The 17,269-nt window shown below is 39.0% G+C and overlaps 1 protein-coding gene across 3 annotated transcripts in view; it reads right to left on the bottom strand.

Annotated features, from left to right (window-relative positions):
- SCN8A (sodium channel, voltage gated, type VIII alpha subunit) overlaps nucleotides 1-17,269 on the bottom strand; it is a 183,249-nt gene that overhangs the window by 87,831 nt on the left and 78,149 nt on the right. For 2 of the 3 annotated variants that reach the window (XM_012650578.1, XM_012650586.1), the window contains exons 3-6: nucleotides 12,010-12,128; nucleotides 10,014-10,103; nucleotides 9,087-9,215; nucleotides 7,409-7,500 (exon numbers count right to left, since the gene is read on the bottom strand). In XM_012650578.1, coding sequence (XP_012506032.1) covers nucleotides 7,409-7,500; nucleotides 9,087-9,215; nucleotides 10,014-10,103; nucleotides 12,010-12,128 — 430 coding nt within the window. Of the gene's footprint in view, nucleotides 1-7,160; nucleotides 7,253-7,408; nucleotides 7,501-9,086; nucleotides 9,216-10,013; nucleotides 10,104-12,009; nucleotides 12,129-17,269 lie in introns of all 3 variants that reach the window. The other variant, XM_012650570.1, reaches the window with a different exon arrangement.

The raw sequence follows: 17,269 nt of genomic DNA, 5'->3' as shown, positions 1-17,269 counted from the left end.
TAAATGAATGAGAAATGTCTCTCTTCTTACACAGACATCCTAAAAGAGATCTAAGGGGAATTAAAGAACAAAGAGCCAAGACTTAGATGGTGGTGACACAGAAGTGTGCAGAGGTCTGTACTTTTTTACAGAGTGGGCCTTCCATGGAGACTGTGACCATCAAGGGGATTAAGAAGACCTTGCCTGGGCTCAAGGAAATAAGACATTTCTAATCTGATTCCTTTTCTCCTCACTGGGCTATGCAGAAAGAACATCAAGACAGGTAATCAGAAAGTATACTGATGACCCACTATGTTTCAGATCAAATTTAAGGTCACTTCGGAGTCTCATTATCTCATCTACAGTGTATAAACAGCGTTACATGGCAGTGAGCCATGGAGTAGAAGCTGAAGAATCTTCTCTAAAAGGCTTTAAAAAAAAATAGAGCAGAGATATTTATATTTGTTTGGGTTTAAGCAGTTGAAATTTCAAACTATCTTTTATACTTAAGGCCCTGAGCAATCATATCATAATCACACAGCTAGGTTAAAAGGTATTGGTTGGATAAAACAGAAGGCAGGCATGAAGAAGTAAAAATCGTTCTAGTGCTATGGAACTTATTTCCACACAGTTGCTGAGGAATAGAAAAGTCCTCATCATATTTTGAGCAGGTTGAGGTAGGTGTATATTGGGTCAATAATTTAATTCTAGGCTTCTAAAATTATGTAGACCTACTATTTTCAAAGTCAAAGAGTGATTTAAAAAAATACTTGAATGGCCCACTGAAGAATGGTTGTGAAGTTTCCTTTCCTGGTTTTCTTTATGAAAAACTTATACAGCCATCTCTCCTGATGGTGCACACAATCGCCTGTCTGAACATGGGATGATCGGCTGTTCAAGGCCTTTTCTATTGCTAATTTAACCAAATTGAGAAATGAGCTGTAAGCTGTTATTTGTATTTGGAACAAGAATATAATACTACGAAATAGTCAAACCAATGAGTCTGTGTTATTAATTAATTAAAAAGCATACAATTTTAATATGAGCATAATCTGATTTTCCTGGGCTGGGAACTTCTTAGACAGTTGAAAGCCCATATAACTGGAAATTCCAGGCTGTGAGCTCCAACTATCCCCTGTTCCATAAAGATGGGCTCTCAGCAGCCATGTTTGTACAAGGTAACCTTCTCTCAGTAGTTATAAATGTCAGGGGGTGGGGGGGAACATCTGACCTAAATACAGATCCTTTCCTACAGGAATGTGGAACAGGACAAGAGACAGTTGAGTACTTTTCTCATATGATGGAAATGGTAATAAATTTGGAAGCTAAGCAGTAGCCATATTCTGTCACTGTATTAAGATGTGTCCGAGAAGTACAGGAAGTTAGTATGCTCCGAGAGAGAAAAAGGAAGTAGACACACAGAGAAAAGAGAGATGGAGACAAAGTACTTCCTGCTACCCGGGGTTTTCTGGCTCTATATTCTGTTTTTTACTGGCGTCCAGAGGCCCAAGAGCATTCCAGCCCTTGGGTTCCCTGAATTACTCCTGTGTCCTTTTATTTGCAACCAGAGACACTCAACTAATCTAATATACCAACGGGACTCATCACTTTCCTAGGGATGAACCTGAATGCTCACAATCAGCTGGTCTAACATCTCTTCTCTTCTCCATAAATCAGATGTCATTGTTGAAGAAATCTGCAAACATGAGCCCAGAAAGCTAAAAAAAAAATAATAATAATAATTTCTTCAAGAGTTTTACTTTAAGTCTGAGGCTTAGATCATCTTGTTGGTGAGAGTTTATAATACCTTTCAAGAAGTTTAAAGTATTTATAAAAACTTAGTCATAAATGGTATTCAGCTGCTTATACTTCACAGAAGCTCAGAGAAACAAATCTTAATTAAGCAAGAATAACCACTAAATAACTACATAACTACACAACTAAATAACTACAGCTATCTAAAAAGTTTACTCTCCAAGACTCTCATCCAGCTCACTAAAGTAAAGTTAGAAGACAAAGGAAAAAGAAAGGTGATGTGGGTTAATGTTTGTAGGTGAACAAAGGCACACAATTACACAGCAATATTAAATGTAAATAGTCACTGGACTATACACTAGTCTCGGCCAAGTCTTCCTCCTTCCATTAGGGTCGATAATTGCGAATGATCGTATTTACAGACTCCAATGCCAATTTATGGAGATGATGGGTCAACACATTTCCTAAGCTCAAGTGCTACAGTCTTGCCAGCAGTGGTTGCCCAACATACAGCGAGTGCTCCCTGGTATTATCAACACAGGTCAATAAAGGCAAGAAGTCGCTAGTAGAATTCCTGACTCGATGCAAGCAAGAATGGAGAATGCCACTGTTCTGGCTGTGCAGAGAGGCTGTCTTGCTGCTTCTATTGGCTCACAACACCACATGCCAGAACAAGCAAGATACTGACTGAAAACCGATTATCCAAAACAGAGCAGAATGCTCCTTCAAACGACTCCTACACAACAGAGTGTGCAACAGAAGCCACATGGGGGCTAATTGGACAGTGAGAACTCTTGGAAAAGACTAACATTAATTAGCATTGGTATGTGTCTGAGCAGAAGCAGTTAATACATTTACTACAGACCAAGAAAAGACAGCTGGATTCAATGTACAAAAAGGTCAGCTACCAGAGAGGAAGTTGATATTTAAGGAATTTTGAGAACCAGGTGAAGCCACTGCTATAGAATTCTACTCCACTCTATGTTCAAAGGCACCTCTGAACCTCCCTATCACCTTTCATAATACCCAGCAATCCCCTGTACAAATGAACAAAGCCTGCCTATGTGTTACGTCCAGAGAAATCAGTCATGCATATTGGGTTCAAAATCTTCTACTGCTGCGATGGCCAGATTATAAATAAAGTTAATTGATATTCCCTAGTTTGTAGCTCAGATTGAGAAATTTAAGTGGTTTGAAGCAACATGAGCTAATTCCTCTACAAAATTAATATTGGTACAAGCCTCTGTAGCAGTAACAAGCAGTTCTCAACCCAGGGGAAAGAACAACTCCCTAGTTCCCAGAGTTAGGCTTGGGTCCAGACAAGTCCTGGGGGTAAAGTAATGCCCTGCCAGCTTTTCTGCTTCAAATGTAATCCTTAAACTGATAGTTCTTGAAGGTCCTTCAAGTCAAGAGTAATTTGAGAGAGATTTGGGGACCATATATTTATTTACCTGAGACCAGATTCACATCACAAAGTGTGTCCTAAACTAAACTGGCTCTCAAGGTAGGTCAGTGGGATCTTGTGTTTTTCCACTTAGGACCATTGTTAAACTTTAGTGATCTTTCTCAAGAAGCAATGTGGAAAAAGGAGAAATACATAAGCAAGATTAATAATTAGAATATTTTAAAAGAAACAAGTCTGAATACAGCCTTAAAACGCTTTATCTCTCCCTTCATTGTACGGCAGAAACTGCCACATTCACAACACATACATTTAAAGAAAATGTTTTCTTTTTGAACACTGGAATCGGAAGGATCCTGAAGGGCTCATCATTTTCCCTGCTTCCTATCTGATCTCACCAGTTAGGAGTGAAAGTAACAGAAATGAAAGCAAATAAATAAGATATCCAAGAGAAAAACAATCAAGAAAGTACAACTCTAAAGAGAACGGAATGATATTAAGTAAATGCTAATGAGCAGCAAAGTAGTGCTTTGGGAAAGCCACTTAAATGATGACGGAAATGAAAAGGAACTGACAAGTGAGGCTCTGGCAACCAGTTCTACTTATCCTATTAAGGAGGCTGTCTAAGAAAAACCAGAATTTTGAGAATTAAAAACCCTCCTTTGAGATCCCTACCCTCTCTTAGGGCATGTCAGCCCTGTGGCATGCGATCAGAGTACGCAGAAGATGAAGCTTCTGTCAGAGTCACTTAGAAGTTCATTTCTGTGTCCAGGACCCAGATTAATACAAAGTGAAAACAAAGTTTTAAGACATATAAACTTTTAGACAGAATATTTCAATGTCAAGTTGAACCTGGCAAATTCCAGACCAAAGAAAATTTAGAAAGGGTCTCCTCTATAACTGACCCTTTTAGCACAGAGCTTGCATACACTGTCTGTTCTCTAAGTTGATGCCTCTGAAGCAAAAGGCAAACCATGAATGATATGTATCCAGGTCTTGAGTTAGCAAATAAAAAGGGTTAGAATGTGGATTTGGTCTTTTCTAAGCTACAAGAAGGCTCTAAAGTAAAGCATTTCTTATACAAAAGGTTGGAGCTAACTAATGCACTCTACTCTCCAGTATTCCACAGTCCTGGCGACCTTGATACATTCAGAATATCTACCAAAGATGTGAAGAGGGAGGATAGTGTCATCCCAGGTGAAATGAGGTGAGTGCTCTAGGAAAGGAAAAACTCTCTCATAAAGGGAGTTGGGACTTGAAGAGCTTTGTGAGATCTTGCAGGCTCCATGTCAGTTCTGTGGTTGCTCTCCCTTCCATCCCGTTTTTGGCAGCTTGGGCAAAAACCTATAACCAAACTGGGAACAGGATAAGGCAAAGACAGCAACAATTCCACGGATGTGATCCATGAAGAAACTTGGTATACAAAACAACGGTTTTCCTAACTATGGTCTAGCTCTACAACACTGGAGTCAAAAAGACTTAGATATCCAAGCAAGAGCTGGCCCCCTCATCCACTGACTCATACACTGGTGCTCCTGCCTTCGAAGGAGACCTGGGTAGAGGGCAGGTAGGAATAGACAACAGCCCTCCATGGGAGAAAGCAAGATAGAAAAGTTCAGAATTTCACATGGGATCAAAGAAGACTCTCCCTCAACAGATGTCATGTCATTTACTGGATTTCTCTTACTAAATCTAAAAGGTAGAATGGGAGCAGCAAAAGGATTGGGACTGAAAATCACACTTCGATTCAAGAACCAAATAGACCACTTACTGACAGTGATCTAGTATCAGCTTTACTATCCCTTAAGGTTATTTTCCATTCCAGTTAGCCTCCCAAAGCCAGCTCAATTGGGGGTGCTTCTGGAAATAGGAATCGGGGAATCTATTTCAAACTGTGAAGCTGAAGTCTAAATCTTGACACAAACCCTTTGTTTGGGCTTAGATTTCTTCTTTATAATAACTGCTACTACCACTACAATCATTTATGGAGCACTGCTATGGGCCAGGCACTGTTAGACACTATATATATACACACACACACAGAGAGAGAGAGAGAGAGAGAGAGAGAGACTGTATATGTATCCCTGGAGTATTAAGGATAAATAATGGACATCAGCCAAGAGTTATCATGCAGAAATGCAGTGGTCAAAAGTTAACAGACAGAGACAGAAGCTATGAGCTAGACTAGAGATAGCATCTGCTGCCCTAGTTAGTGAACAGAATACAGCTTTCAAATTTAATTCTGGAAGAGAAGTTTTGAGATCACAAGAACATAAAAAGACAGATGCCTTGCAGAGTACGCTGGGGGAAGTGAGCAGAAAACACGGGATCATATTTAAAAGGGGCCAGAGGAGGACACAGACCAAAGGAAAAAATGAAAGTAGATTTGGCACTCTAGATACCTTAAAAAATAAGACGAGGCCTGCCTAAGGATTAGACCACCATCAATGAGCAGTGTGAGGTTGCCTGGAGAATGAGCTAGGCTTGCTGTTAAATAGATTTAAACTGGCCAGGAACTAAACCTTGATAAGTCAGAGTTGTAGTTTTTTCTTGCCAAGAAGGGTATACTCCAACTGACATCCAGCCTCTGGTTGATAAGGAGTCAGCTACTATTGCTAAAAATAAAAGAATTCATCTTTAACAGGGCACGAATTTATTGGCACACTCCATGGCCCAAATGTGTAAATGGAGAAACTGAGCTTTACCTTCCTTGAGGTTCTTGGTAAACCACATTCCAAGTCTGCCCTCTCCAGGATTCTACCTTTGTGCTTCCCCCCACCCCTATCTGGTATTTAGATGATGTTGAAAAGGGGAAAAGAAATATTTCTGAGTCAGTCACAGGGGGAAGAACTATGTGATGCCAAGAATAGGAGAGCTCTGTTCTGTGTGTCCCTATTTCCTACAGAACTGCTGTGGAAAGCCTGGTCTCTAGGAAAACCCATGAACACAGCTAAAGTCCAAAGAGCAACACAATCTTGACCTTTGCCAAGTTACTGCCAGTATATCTTAGGCTCACAAGACTAACTAAAGTATCTTCCCTTCTAGATTTCAAGACTGGTCTTTAGAAAAGTAAGTATTACCCAGTTGCAATGATTTAAATTAAAGTAAGGAATCTTAACCTGAGGTCCATGGATGGGCTTCAGGGGGAATCTGTGAACTTTCATCTGATTCTCAAAGGATCCAAAACCTTCAAAAGGTTAAGAACCACTGGGCTAGCTCAACCAGGACCAAAAAGAAAAAGGCAAAAATTTTAAAGAGATTGTCAATCAACTATGTCTTAACCCACCCATTGATTCCTCTTTTTCCCCCTCAAGTTTCTGTACTTTTTATTTGCCCATACCTTTTGTTGTAGCTTATCTTACCTTTGATTTTTTTTAACAGCACCTGTATAAGTTTTCATTGGGATTTATGTTTGAGAATGATCCCTGAATATATGTACAGTAGATGTCTACTGGTTCTTATTCTAGTCAAACAGACAGCAGTAGAACATGATAGTGATTATTAAAGTTCAGTTTGCTAACTTAAATTTGTCAATAATATTGGATTAATTAACTGGGTAGGTCTCTTCTGTGATTAAATAATTCCATTAATACAGTAAAAGTATAATTCTTTGAAGAACGTCTGATCAACAAACCATGCGATAGGAAGCCTAGAAATCACAAGCAATGGAATGATGGCAAATGTTAAAATTACTGTAATTCCATGAGATCAGGAAGCAAATGATTTATGTACAAAGAGATAGCTAGCTTTCTGACAATTTTTTCAGATATTGTAAGATCCAAGTAATAAGCACGTGCTTTTTCAATAGCATGGATGGAATAGGGGCTGCATGCCTGGCAAGCACTGTCAGAGAAAACTGCCTAAGGACCAAAGGGCCATTCCAGAGAATGTCTCCCAGGAAAAACATGCAGAATGCAAGGCCATATCAACTGTACTGATGTTGGTTTTGAATGTGGTGGACAAAAATGAATGAAGGGAAAAGAGAAGATGCGGCAAAGTCACTCTTATGTACAAATTTTCTCACCTGGAATTACAGAGATAGTTTTCAAAGCTCGGAGAACCCTGAATGTTCTCAGCGCTGAGACATTGCCCAGGTCCACAAACTCTGTCACATATCTGTAGTAAGGGAGGTCACACACAGACACAAATGACAAACACAGACACAAACACAAACACCAAAGGAAGAAAACAAAACCACAACAAAACAAAAAGTACAATACGTCACATCAGGGCCCTAACCCAACACCTAACACCAACCCCGGACCATCTTACCTGGGATTACCGAAATAGTTTTCAAAGCCCTCAGTACCCTGAAAGTGCGTAGAGCTGAAACATTGCCTAGGTTTACAAACTCTGTTATATACCTGCAGAATCAAACCAAAGTTAACTTGTAATGATACCACTGGGCGAGGGTTTGAGAATGGGGGGGAAGAAAGGGTCTTATATATACAAGCTATAATTTCATTTTTTTCTTTGAAAAAGAAGTTTCAAAATATACACATTTAAGGAACACTTTTTTTTTTTTAATTGGGCAAGGAGAATTCAAAAGTAGATTTGAAAGAACTGATATAACCAGGAGGTTCTTGGGATTTACTCTTAATCAGCATAGCAATGTGCTGATCTCAATCAGAATGGCTTTACTGGCAGCCCATTTACAGTTTTTAGTAAAAAGGAATGCCAGGATGTAGCAAAGGCTTATGTCCCCAAGTTATGCAGACAATTTCTCAGGAAAGGAAGATAAATTTTGGCAGCGGGAGCCCCATAAAGATAAGTCTACATTAAAGTAACTCCCTAGTAGACAATGGCAAAAATGACTAAATGTCTGTATGTATGACTTATCTAAGGTTTGCAATCATATGACTGCAATCATGGCTGCAGATGAAGTTCTGGCCTGTAACATAAAACAGCAGAACTCAGGAAAATTCAGATCATGGGATCAGAGCAAATTTTGAGCAAAGTGTTCATTTTATTACCAGCTCTGTGCCTGGCAAGGACACTTAAATTTTAAATGAACACCAATGTGCATTCCTAATGCTAGAAAGCAAGAAATTGCCTTTATATAACAGAAAGTCAAAGTTCCAGTTTCAAATATTTGATGCATGTCATTCATTCACATTTTACAGTTGAAATAAATCTTTCTAGCTGATGTTCAGACCCATACATACTTAAATGCACTCTCTCTCTTACACATCTTCATGCACACACACAAAACCTATTCACCACCCCCATTACACTCCCAAAATGACCAAGTGTTTTCCCAACTTGGAAATAAAATAATAAAGCCTGCTAAAACTTTTGTATCATCAGCTAAGTCTCTCAAAGATATATTATCATTGTTAAAACAACACAAATTACCGAGAGCAGCTAGCACACCAATGTGGAGTTACATTGATCTAGAGATGCAACAGTTCAACAGTTCTGGTTAGTAACTCTTCAGGAAGTGCCCGTTTAGATATCTTGGCTCATGTTTTGACTCTAAAATGTGCTCTAAAATCTGCAATACCTGGCCAGCCTCATTAAATTTCATGTGATAAAACATACCTAGGAAATTCATTTTAGCTGAAGGTTTACACCTAAAAAATTCCAAGTGTTCAGAGAAGCTCTCTAGTGATGGGTATGCAAACCTTGGTCAATGTTATAAGGGGGAATAAAACACAAGGGAGCTTCAATAGGAAATCACTCCCTTTCTCTCCCCGCTGTAAAGCTTCTATTTACTTTCTCCTACATAAACAGGATATGCTATCATTGTCTGGACACAAGAGGCCCTCACAAGTGAGAATCATAAACATAAGCCCAAAGGGCTTTACAGGACTACCCAAAAAATTAATTCCTAACACAGCTGTGTCCACAAACTCACACTTACAAACACTGTCATACAAATACACCCAGGAGTACAACTCCACACACAAAATCACACCCAGAATACCAATAAAATAAGCAGAGAACTTACGCCATCATGATGACACTGAAATCTAACCAGTTCCATGGATCCCGTAAAAAGGTAAAGCCATCTATGCAGAAACCTCTTGCAATGATTTTCACCAGTGATTCAAATGTATAAATCCCTGTGAACGTGTACCTGTCAAAGAAATGGACAGCTTGAGGTAATTTCTGACAGACAGAAATTTTAAATGAACATTTTAAGATAATATTTGCTTGAAGTGTGGCTTCAACTAACAAAGACAAAACAGAAAGGGCACAGCCAATGCAACAGGAAGAAAGGATGAAAAAGGAATGCTTTAAATGAAACTTACTGAAATGCACAAACCAAGAACTTTGGAGTTTTGGGTCCTGAATGGTATTCCAAGGAAACAACTCTGTACTGTCATCTAGTACATGGTAATTTTTATTTTTTTAGAGATGGGGTCTTGCTATGTCACCCAGGCTGGTCTCAAATTCTTGGCCTCGAGTAACCCTCCTGCCTCAGCCTCCTGAGTAGCTGGGACTATAGGCACGCACCACCACGTCCAGCTAGTACATGATCGTTTTGAAGCAGGTAGGAGGCCCCCAGAGCTATTTTTAACTTCCAAGGAGGCAAAAAGAAAGGGAAACGTAAAGTTGGAGAAGACCACATCATTAGGAACTGAGTATATGAGATGGAGATGGGGCTACAAGGCATAGGTACCAGCCCAACCCAGAGGGGCGGCGTGGAGGAGAGGGTGTAAAAGGTCATAATTTCCAGTGCATACTTTCTGTTTCTAGAGTTAACTTCTAGGGATAGTCCTTAAATTTCACATGTTTTTTCAGCCCTCCCTGTGAAATAAAGAGTTGTAGTAACTAATATTTTTTTTCCTTGATGGATAAATTGTGGCGAAACAAGATTCAGTGACTAAAAATGTTTAAAGCAAACAAGGAAATAAATGAATGAGCTACTTACTCCACATTCTTCGACCAGTCAGGAGGGTTACTAAAAGTCATGAATACACAGTTGGTCAAAATAGTGCACATAATGATCATGCTAAATACTGTAGAGAAGAGTCAAGGGGGAATATATAAAATCTGGCTTGTTTTTTTCTCAGAAAACACACACATTTCACATTGGGTATTGGGAGATCTATAATCAATAACTTGAAAGGAATCAAAGCACAGAAGAGGAGAAAAAGGCAAAGGCAAGGTGATAACGAAATCTGTGGTTATCACCATCAACACAGAATGCCACTGTGTGTATCTGACACCTGGCCAGAGAACTGTAGAGGGATGGGGCAGGATGGCTATTCTCCTTCTTTCAAAAGGGCTGCTACTGTTCTCCTTTGAGATAAAACATTTCCCCATTACCTCTTTGTATCTCAACTATGGAATACCTTTGCACATAGTAACAAAAGTTGTCATGTAAGAAAATCATTAAATCTATATTATTTAGTCCTCATTTATTGTTAAGCTAATTATCTTGCATAACTAGTTATTTGAAAATCTACATGTAATGTTAACTTTTTGCCCCAGTCCTTCTATAAGGTAGAATTGTATTTGGGGCAAGGCACCAGCCAATGCAGCCAATGTGCACTGAGTATGTCCAATGTGGGAAACCAGCTGTGGCATGTTAAGTAGGGATTTCAAAGACATCTGCACCACCATACTCCTGAGAATTACATAATGGGGCAAATCCATTTGATCATTCTAAAGTGCCAGGAATGTTTATGGACAGCAAACCATACTGCCATTTCAGTTCCATCCAGGATCTTTATCAGCCCTTTTTGTTCTTGTCTACTGAGAAAAATTAAACTGTTTTAGGTTAGTATGAGTTACTCAAACGCTGTCACTTTAACAAGAATGGGAGCCATGTCTCATTTGTTGCTAACTCATTCTCTCTTGTTAATGGCATTCACCATCTTTATTCTACTAGTGGAGTTTTAAAAAGAGAAAATATTTCTTACAGCTGGATTTTTTTATATCACTACAGCTGGATTTTTTCTTCATGCTCTTTGGAACCTGAAGAGAAAAAGCACTCATCTTCTGATCCAACAAAAAGGCAAGAAGTCCGTTGTGAATTATTTATTTCCTTATAAACCTTCAGATTTCAGAACTATGTTGCTTATAAACTACAGATTTCAGGACCAGTTTGCTAACTTCTCAGAGTTAATAAAATGTGGTAAAAGCTTACTAAACTGATTTACCAACTTGCCATTGCTGGTTTCCTCAACCTACATGGAGGATACAATACTCTTTGAAGCATGGGACTAAGTGCTATCAAATTAAATACCAGCCATGAACGTTTAAAGTCACTATGCAATGTTAGTAAACCCATCACGTAATTTTTCATTTGGCACATGCTCTCCTATGTTAATAAGATGCAAAAGTCAGGCCACATGAATAAATTGGCATTTTTCTGTTTAAGGGGAGTAAAAGATTCAAACCTATCCTACAGTCTGCACCAAACCTCTGTAACAAGGAGTCTATTTCATCTGAGAACTATCTCAGATACTTTCTAAACTCAGTGCTCAAAAAACAAAAAAGAATTCAAGACAGATATCTAAAGCATTCATTCAACTATCTGTAACTCAAGAAGTAGCTTTCAAAGAATTTTACCATTGGATCTTAATACATCAACAAACTGAACAGTCTACCATGCAATGAGATCACTAAAGTCTGAGCACTTAAAAAAGTTAAGACTTCAATAAAAGGTTATCATCTTAATTTGTCCCTCAAAGTGATACCAACAAAACTCCAGACTCCCAGGATATCATCCTAAGAAAAAAGAATTTGCCAAAACTGAGCTTGGGATTTGGCAGGTGTTCACTCTTAAACCTCTGACTAGTGGGAGAGTCAAATACAATATTAGTAAAAAACTTAATATACAATTCAGTTGTCAAATATTGGAAACATATACAAGTATCATGCAATTGCTGCACTCACTCCATGTTTGTAGAAAAGGATATGAATGTATCAAAATTTTAATAGCTATTCTTCTTATCAGGTTAAAAGGACTTAAAATGTACAAGGCAGGCGTGGCACTAAATCTGAAGAGAGTTTTCCCTCTGTTTAATACTACAAAGGTCTGTGGAGAAAGAAAAAGAGAGAATTTATTAAAGCATGGGTATGAATCACCACATGAAACAATATTTTTCTAGGCAAGAAATAAATAAACTCAAAGGTCCTTATAATTTTTATTCCCCAACTTAATTTTTAAGGCAAGAAACCCTTAACACAATATAACTCCCTTTCCCCCAGCCCTCTCTCCCCTGTCCTGCCCCAGATTATATTACAAACAGCTGGCATGATCTGAGCAATTTTATAGAATAACTTTTCTTTCAGAAATAAACCATATGAATTATACTTAAGCTATCTATGCCAGTTAATTAATTTAGAATTCAAATATTGACTGAGCACCTACTATGAGCCAGACAATGTTCTATGTGCTTGGGAATTATCAGTGAACAAGACAGTTCTTGCCTGGAGAGCCTATATAATAATGGGGAAGACAGACAATAAATAAAAAACATAATGAATAAGTAAATTATATAGCATGTGATACATAGAAGGTTAGAAGTCCTATGGAAAAAGGAGGAAGACCAGGGAAAGGAAAATCAATAGGCTGGGTGCAGTGGCTCAAGCCTGTAATCCTAGCACTTTGGGAGAGACCCCAAGGTGGGAGGATCACTTGAGTCCCCGAGTTTGAGGATGTAGTGCATTATGATTGCACCACTGCACTCCAGCCTGTACCACAGAGCAAGACCCTGTCTCGTAAAAAAAAAAAAAAAAATACTGGGGCCAGGGGATGGGAGAAATGGAGGTGGCAGTTTTAAAGCAGGTGGTCAGGATAAGCCTACTGAGAAGAGAGATTTCAGGAAAGCCTGGAAGGAAGTGAGAAGTGTTCTTCATTCAATCAATATTTACCTACCAAGTTTGCTCTATCTGGCTTCTAAGAGCCTTCAATATCAGCCTTGCCAAAATCATACAATCCTATTTCTCAGCATGCATCTTCCTATTTAGCCAAACTAGTTCATGCACCCAGAACAGGTTAGAGTAATTCATAACTTTGGCCTTTGTTCACATGCCTCATTCTACCCAGAAAGCCCTGTCTCCTGAATTCAACTGAATCAAAATATTTTTGAGCAACTCTTCTGTGCCGAGAATCATGCTAAGCTCCTGAGGGACACAAAAGTAAATAAAACTGTACCTTTAGGGAAGACATATATGTGAACTAGTGATTATGACACAGGGTAAGCACAAAGCTCAATAACGAAAACATGAAAGGTAGCAGGAGGGGGAGATTTTCTTTTCCCTTGGGTGGGGAATAAAACGAGAATGAGCTGGGAGGTGTTCACGAAAGAAGGCAACTAATATTTGGAAGGGATTTTAAAGGATAAAGAGGAATTAAGAGAAATTAACTGTGCAGATAAAGGGGGAAGGGATGGCAGGGAAAGGGAACAACACAGCATGTACAAAAGAACTGGAGCATGTAACTACGGGCCGTTTTCATGGAACTGACTAGTAATTCAGTGTTGATGGAGAACATAATAGGGAAGGGGGATAGCAGACTGTGATGCTGGAGAGGGACGCGGGGGCCTGCTAGGCTGTGAGTCCCTTGGGAGACAGGCCAGTGGCAAATACACAGCTCTAGTACCTCGCTGTGTGAGTCAGAGCAAATGGCCATTTAAAAAATAGTCATTTTAAGTAGTTCTTAATTTTTAGAATTTAGAATAATACATGTTTTTTTTTTTAAAGAAAGAACATAAGACTAAGTTCCACTCCATTACCCAATGATAACCCTTGATGCTAGTTTTTTGTGTATCCTTCCAGAAATTTTCTTTGTAAATACAGGCATGCATATGTCCTTAAAAAGTCTCTCTCTCAAATGGGATTGTTCTATAAATACTCTTCTGTACCTTGTATTAAAAAAATGAGCCCCCACAAAGAAAAGCCCAGGACCAGATGGTTTCACTGATGAATTCTACCAAATGTTTAAAGATGAATTAAACAAACTCTCCCACAAAATAGAAGGGAACATTTCTCAACTTATTCTATAAGGCTGGTATTACTGTGATACAAAACCAGACAAAGACATCACAAGAAAAGAAAACTCTAGACTAATACCTCTTATGACTATAGACACAAAAAACCTCAACAAAAATACTAGCAAACCAAATCCAGCAACATATAAAAAGGATTTTACACCATGACCAAGTGGGATTTACCCCAGAAATGCAAAGATGGCTTAGCATAAAAATCAACCAATGTAATACAACATATTAATAAAATAAGGGAGAAAACCCACATGACCATCTTAAAAGGTATGGAAAAAGCATTTGACAAAATCTAACATCCTTTCATAACAAATAAAAACACACAACTACAAATATTAATAGTAGAAAGCTTCCTTAATCTGAGAAAGGTCATCCATGAAAATCCCACAGCTAAAATCATATTTTTTTTAAACTTCCATCCTCTACAACTAGGTTTTAAGTTATTTGAGGGAAGAAACCACTCTTACACTTCCTCTCACAGTTCCAACATAATGCTTAGCTCCTGTGCTTCCAATAAATAGTTGTTGGCAGATTTTTTTTTTTTAAAGTTCTTTTCTTCTTATCTTCTACACCTTTCTTTCTAATCTGTCAGAGTCATGTTATTCTCTTCCCAGTGGAAAAGCAATGCTGGTATTGAGCCCTATACATTCTGGAAACACCCACTGCACCATCCCTAGTGTTTCATATTGTACTGTGATGATGTTCTTCCTGTACTAGAGTGTGCTGGTCCTGGTGGGATAAGCTGCAGAGGATACCAAATCCTAAAAGCAAGAGGAAGTAGTAGACCTGGGATTAGCCTGAAACAGGTCAAGGGCCAACCTTTGGCCCTTCGATATCTTGACTCCCCAAAGAAACAAACAGCCCAGGACTTCCCCAAAACTCCCTCCCTGAAGTACTTGTACCCTTCTGTGTTCTACAGCAACTCCCTCTATGAAAATGCCAGGCCTTTTAAATAACCTCCTCATTCAGCCTCATAAGATTCCCACGAAGTGTGGGTGAAGGAGGGATTATTATCCTCTATGCATTTTACAAAAGCTCAGGAGAGGGACACCACCTATCAAAGGTCATGTAGCAAAGAGCAGGGGGATATTATGCAGAGCTTAGAGTCTCTCTACAGCTTCTACTGCGCCAGACTGGGATGCAGTTTAGCGGCAACATGGCAGAGAATGAAGTTGGTGTGGGGGACGGATTCTCCGGCGAATGAGAAATTTGAGCCCCTGGGGTACACTACATAAAGCAACAATGAAAGAAGCACTGGCCCATGTCTCAGGACCTAAAAACCACCAGACCAGGCCGTGGCAAAATCACCTACCTGCCTTAGGATATAGGCAATGGGATTTTAAAAAGTAATGTACTCTATACCTTCCATTTCTACAGTCTCTTAGTTTGGTCATGATGGAAACATAGGTTGAGAGGTACCATGGAGGGTATTTCCTACCACTGAATCAGCACCCACAGTGCCTGGCATATGGCAGGTGCTCAATAAATGTCTGTTGATTGATTAATGAACAAATGTTCGTGTTGACTGAAGCGAGGGAAAAGGAGAAGAGGAAAAAGAAAAGGAAGACATTAGGAAATTGAAATTGTCACACCTTGGCTGAAGAAAAACTAAGCGGTAGTTTAAGATTCTGAATCAGTATCAGTGATGAGCTGGCAAGTGGGAGACCAATGATCCTGAGGAAAACTAAGTACCTGTAGTATATTTCAAAACTATGATTTTGTAAGTAGAAAGGCTCTATTAAGGATATTTTATGTGTGAAGTAGAAATGTCATAATTAATTTGGGTACTGAATGCTGCACATAAAATAAAAACCATTTATCATCACCTCTCTCTAAATATTTACATCCTATATCTTCATCAAGTATAAAAACAGGGGATCATTTTTTCTATTCAAAGACAAATAAATATTTAGTCCACTCTAAACCTCCTGAAATGAAGGTGAATCCCCTATACTTTTAGCAGAAAGTTGCACTACCATAAATCATACTTCATTGTTAAAATAGATTTACGGATAATTTATTTACATTCAGATTTTCACAAATCTTTTGCATTAAGCAAGATGGTGTCTGGACCAACACAAGTACTTAAAGCTTAGGGATTTTGCTTCTAACACTGGTGTCTGCAGTGCTTATATGAGAGAGAGTAATGTATGCCCAGCGCCGGCAAGCCTTATCTGTAGAGGAACAGATAGTAAGCAGGTAGTAAATGTTGGGGGCTCTGCAGGCTTTGTGGGTTTTGTACAGTCTCTGTTAAAACCTCTCAACTCCGTCACTGTTGTGCAAAAGTAGTCACACACAACATGTAAATAAGAGTGGCTGTGTTCCGATAAAACTTTATGGACACAGAAATTTAAATTTCATACAATTTCCAAATGTCCAACCATTAAGAATGTAAAAGCTATTCTTAGCTTGGAGGCCATACAAAAACAGATGGCAGACCTGATCTGGCCCAGAGGATACAATAATACTAGTTCCCAACTAAGGCCAGACTAGACATATAAGAATCATCTAAGTAGCTTTTTAAAAAAATGCAGATTTATAAGTCCCACCTCTAGAGGTTCTGATTAAATAAGTCTGTAGAGGAATCCAGGAATCTGTGCTCACCGGGCTTTGGGAGCCACCAGATCATCTCTGAGGTCACATCCCTAAAGCATTGGGTTCTCCTTCACTGGCCTCTATCTAGCTGGTGGCCTGATGAGCCAATGCATCTCTCTGGATCTCATTTTCCTCACGTATAAAATAAGAGAGGGCTGCCTGAAGGGCATGCCCTGGACCTTTCCAGCTCTGATACCTGTAGTTCTATGATTTAGAAAATTCACAGAGCATCCAAGATTAAGTACAACAAAGCAAAACCATACTTTTAAGGAGAAAGCCTATTATTATTTATTCTTTCACATTGTATCTTGGTAGAATTCTCCTGAATTAGTTATTTTGCTCCCTCAAGTTACAATCTGTGAAGTCCAGTGTCCACAGTGCTTGACAGTAACTATCCTGGCAACCATACTGATGTCAGCAGGGGGCAGCATGGAGCAGTCCCATGCAGAACTGCATCATATAATGCTTTCCCGCCCTCGCATTGTCTCCTCTACTTTTATCCCATTCTGGGGAGAACAGTGAATATGGGAGAGAGAATGAATAGGGATGATTGGGGATAGGGTGGCTTTAAAAAAAA

Source organism: Propithecus coquereli, unplaced genomic scaffold, assembly GCF_000956105.1.
Source record: "Propithecus coquereli isolate 6110/MARCELLA unplaced genomic scaffold, Pcoq_1.0 Scaffold111, whole genome shotgun sequence".
In the NCBI taxonomy this organism is placed as follows: domain Eukaryota; kingdom Metazoa; phylum Chordata; class Mammalia; order Primates; family Indriidae; genus Propithecus; species Propithecus coquereli.
The sequence above is the reverse complement of the archived record's forward strand: the minus strand, read 5'-3'. Positions and strand labels throughout refer to the sequence as shown.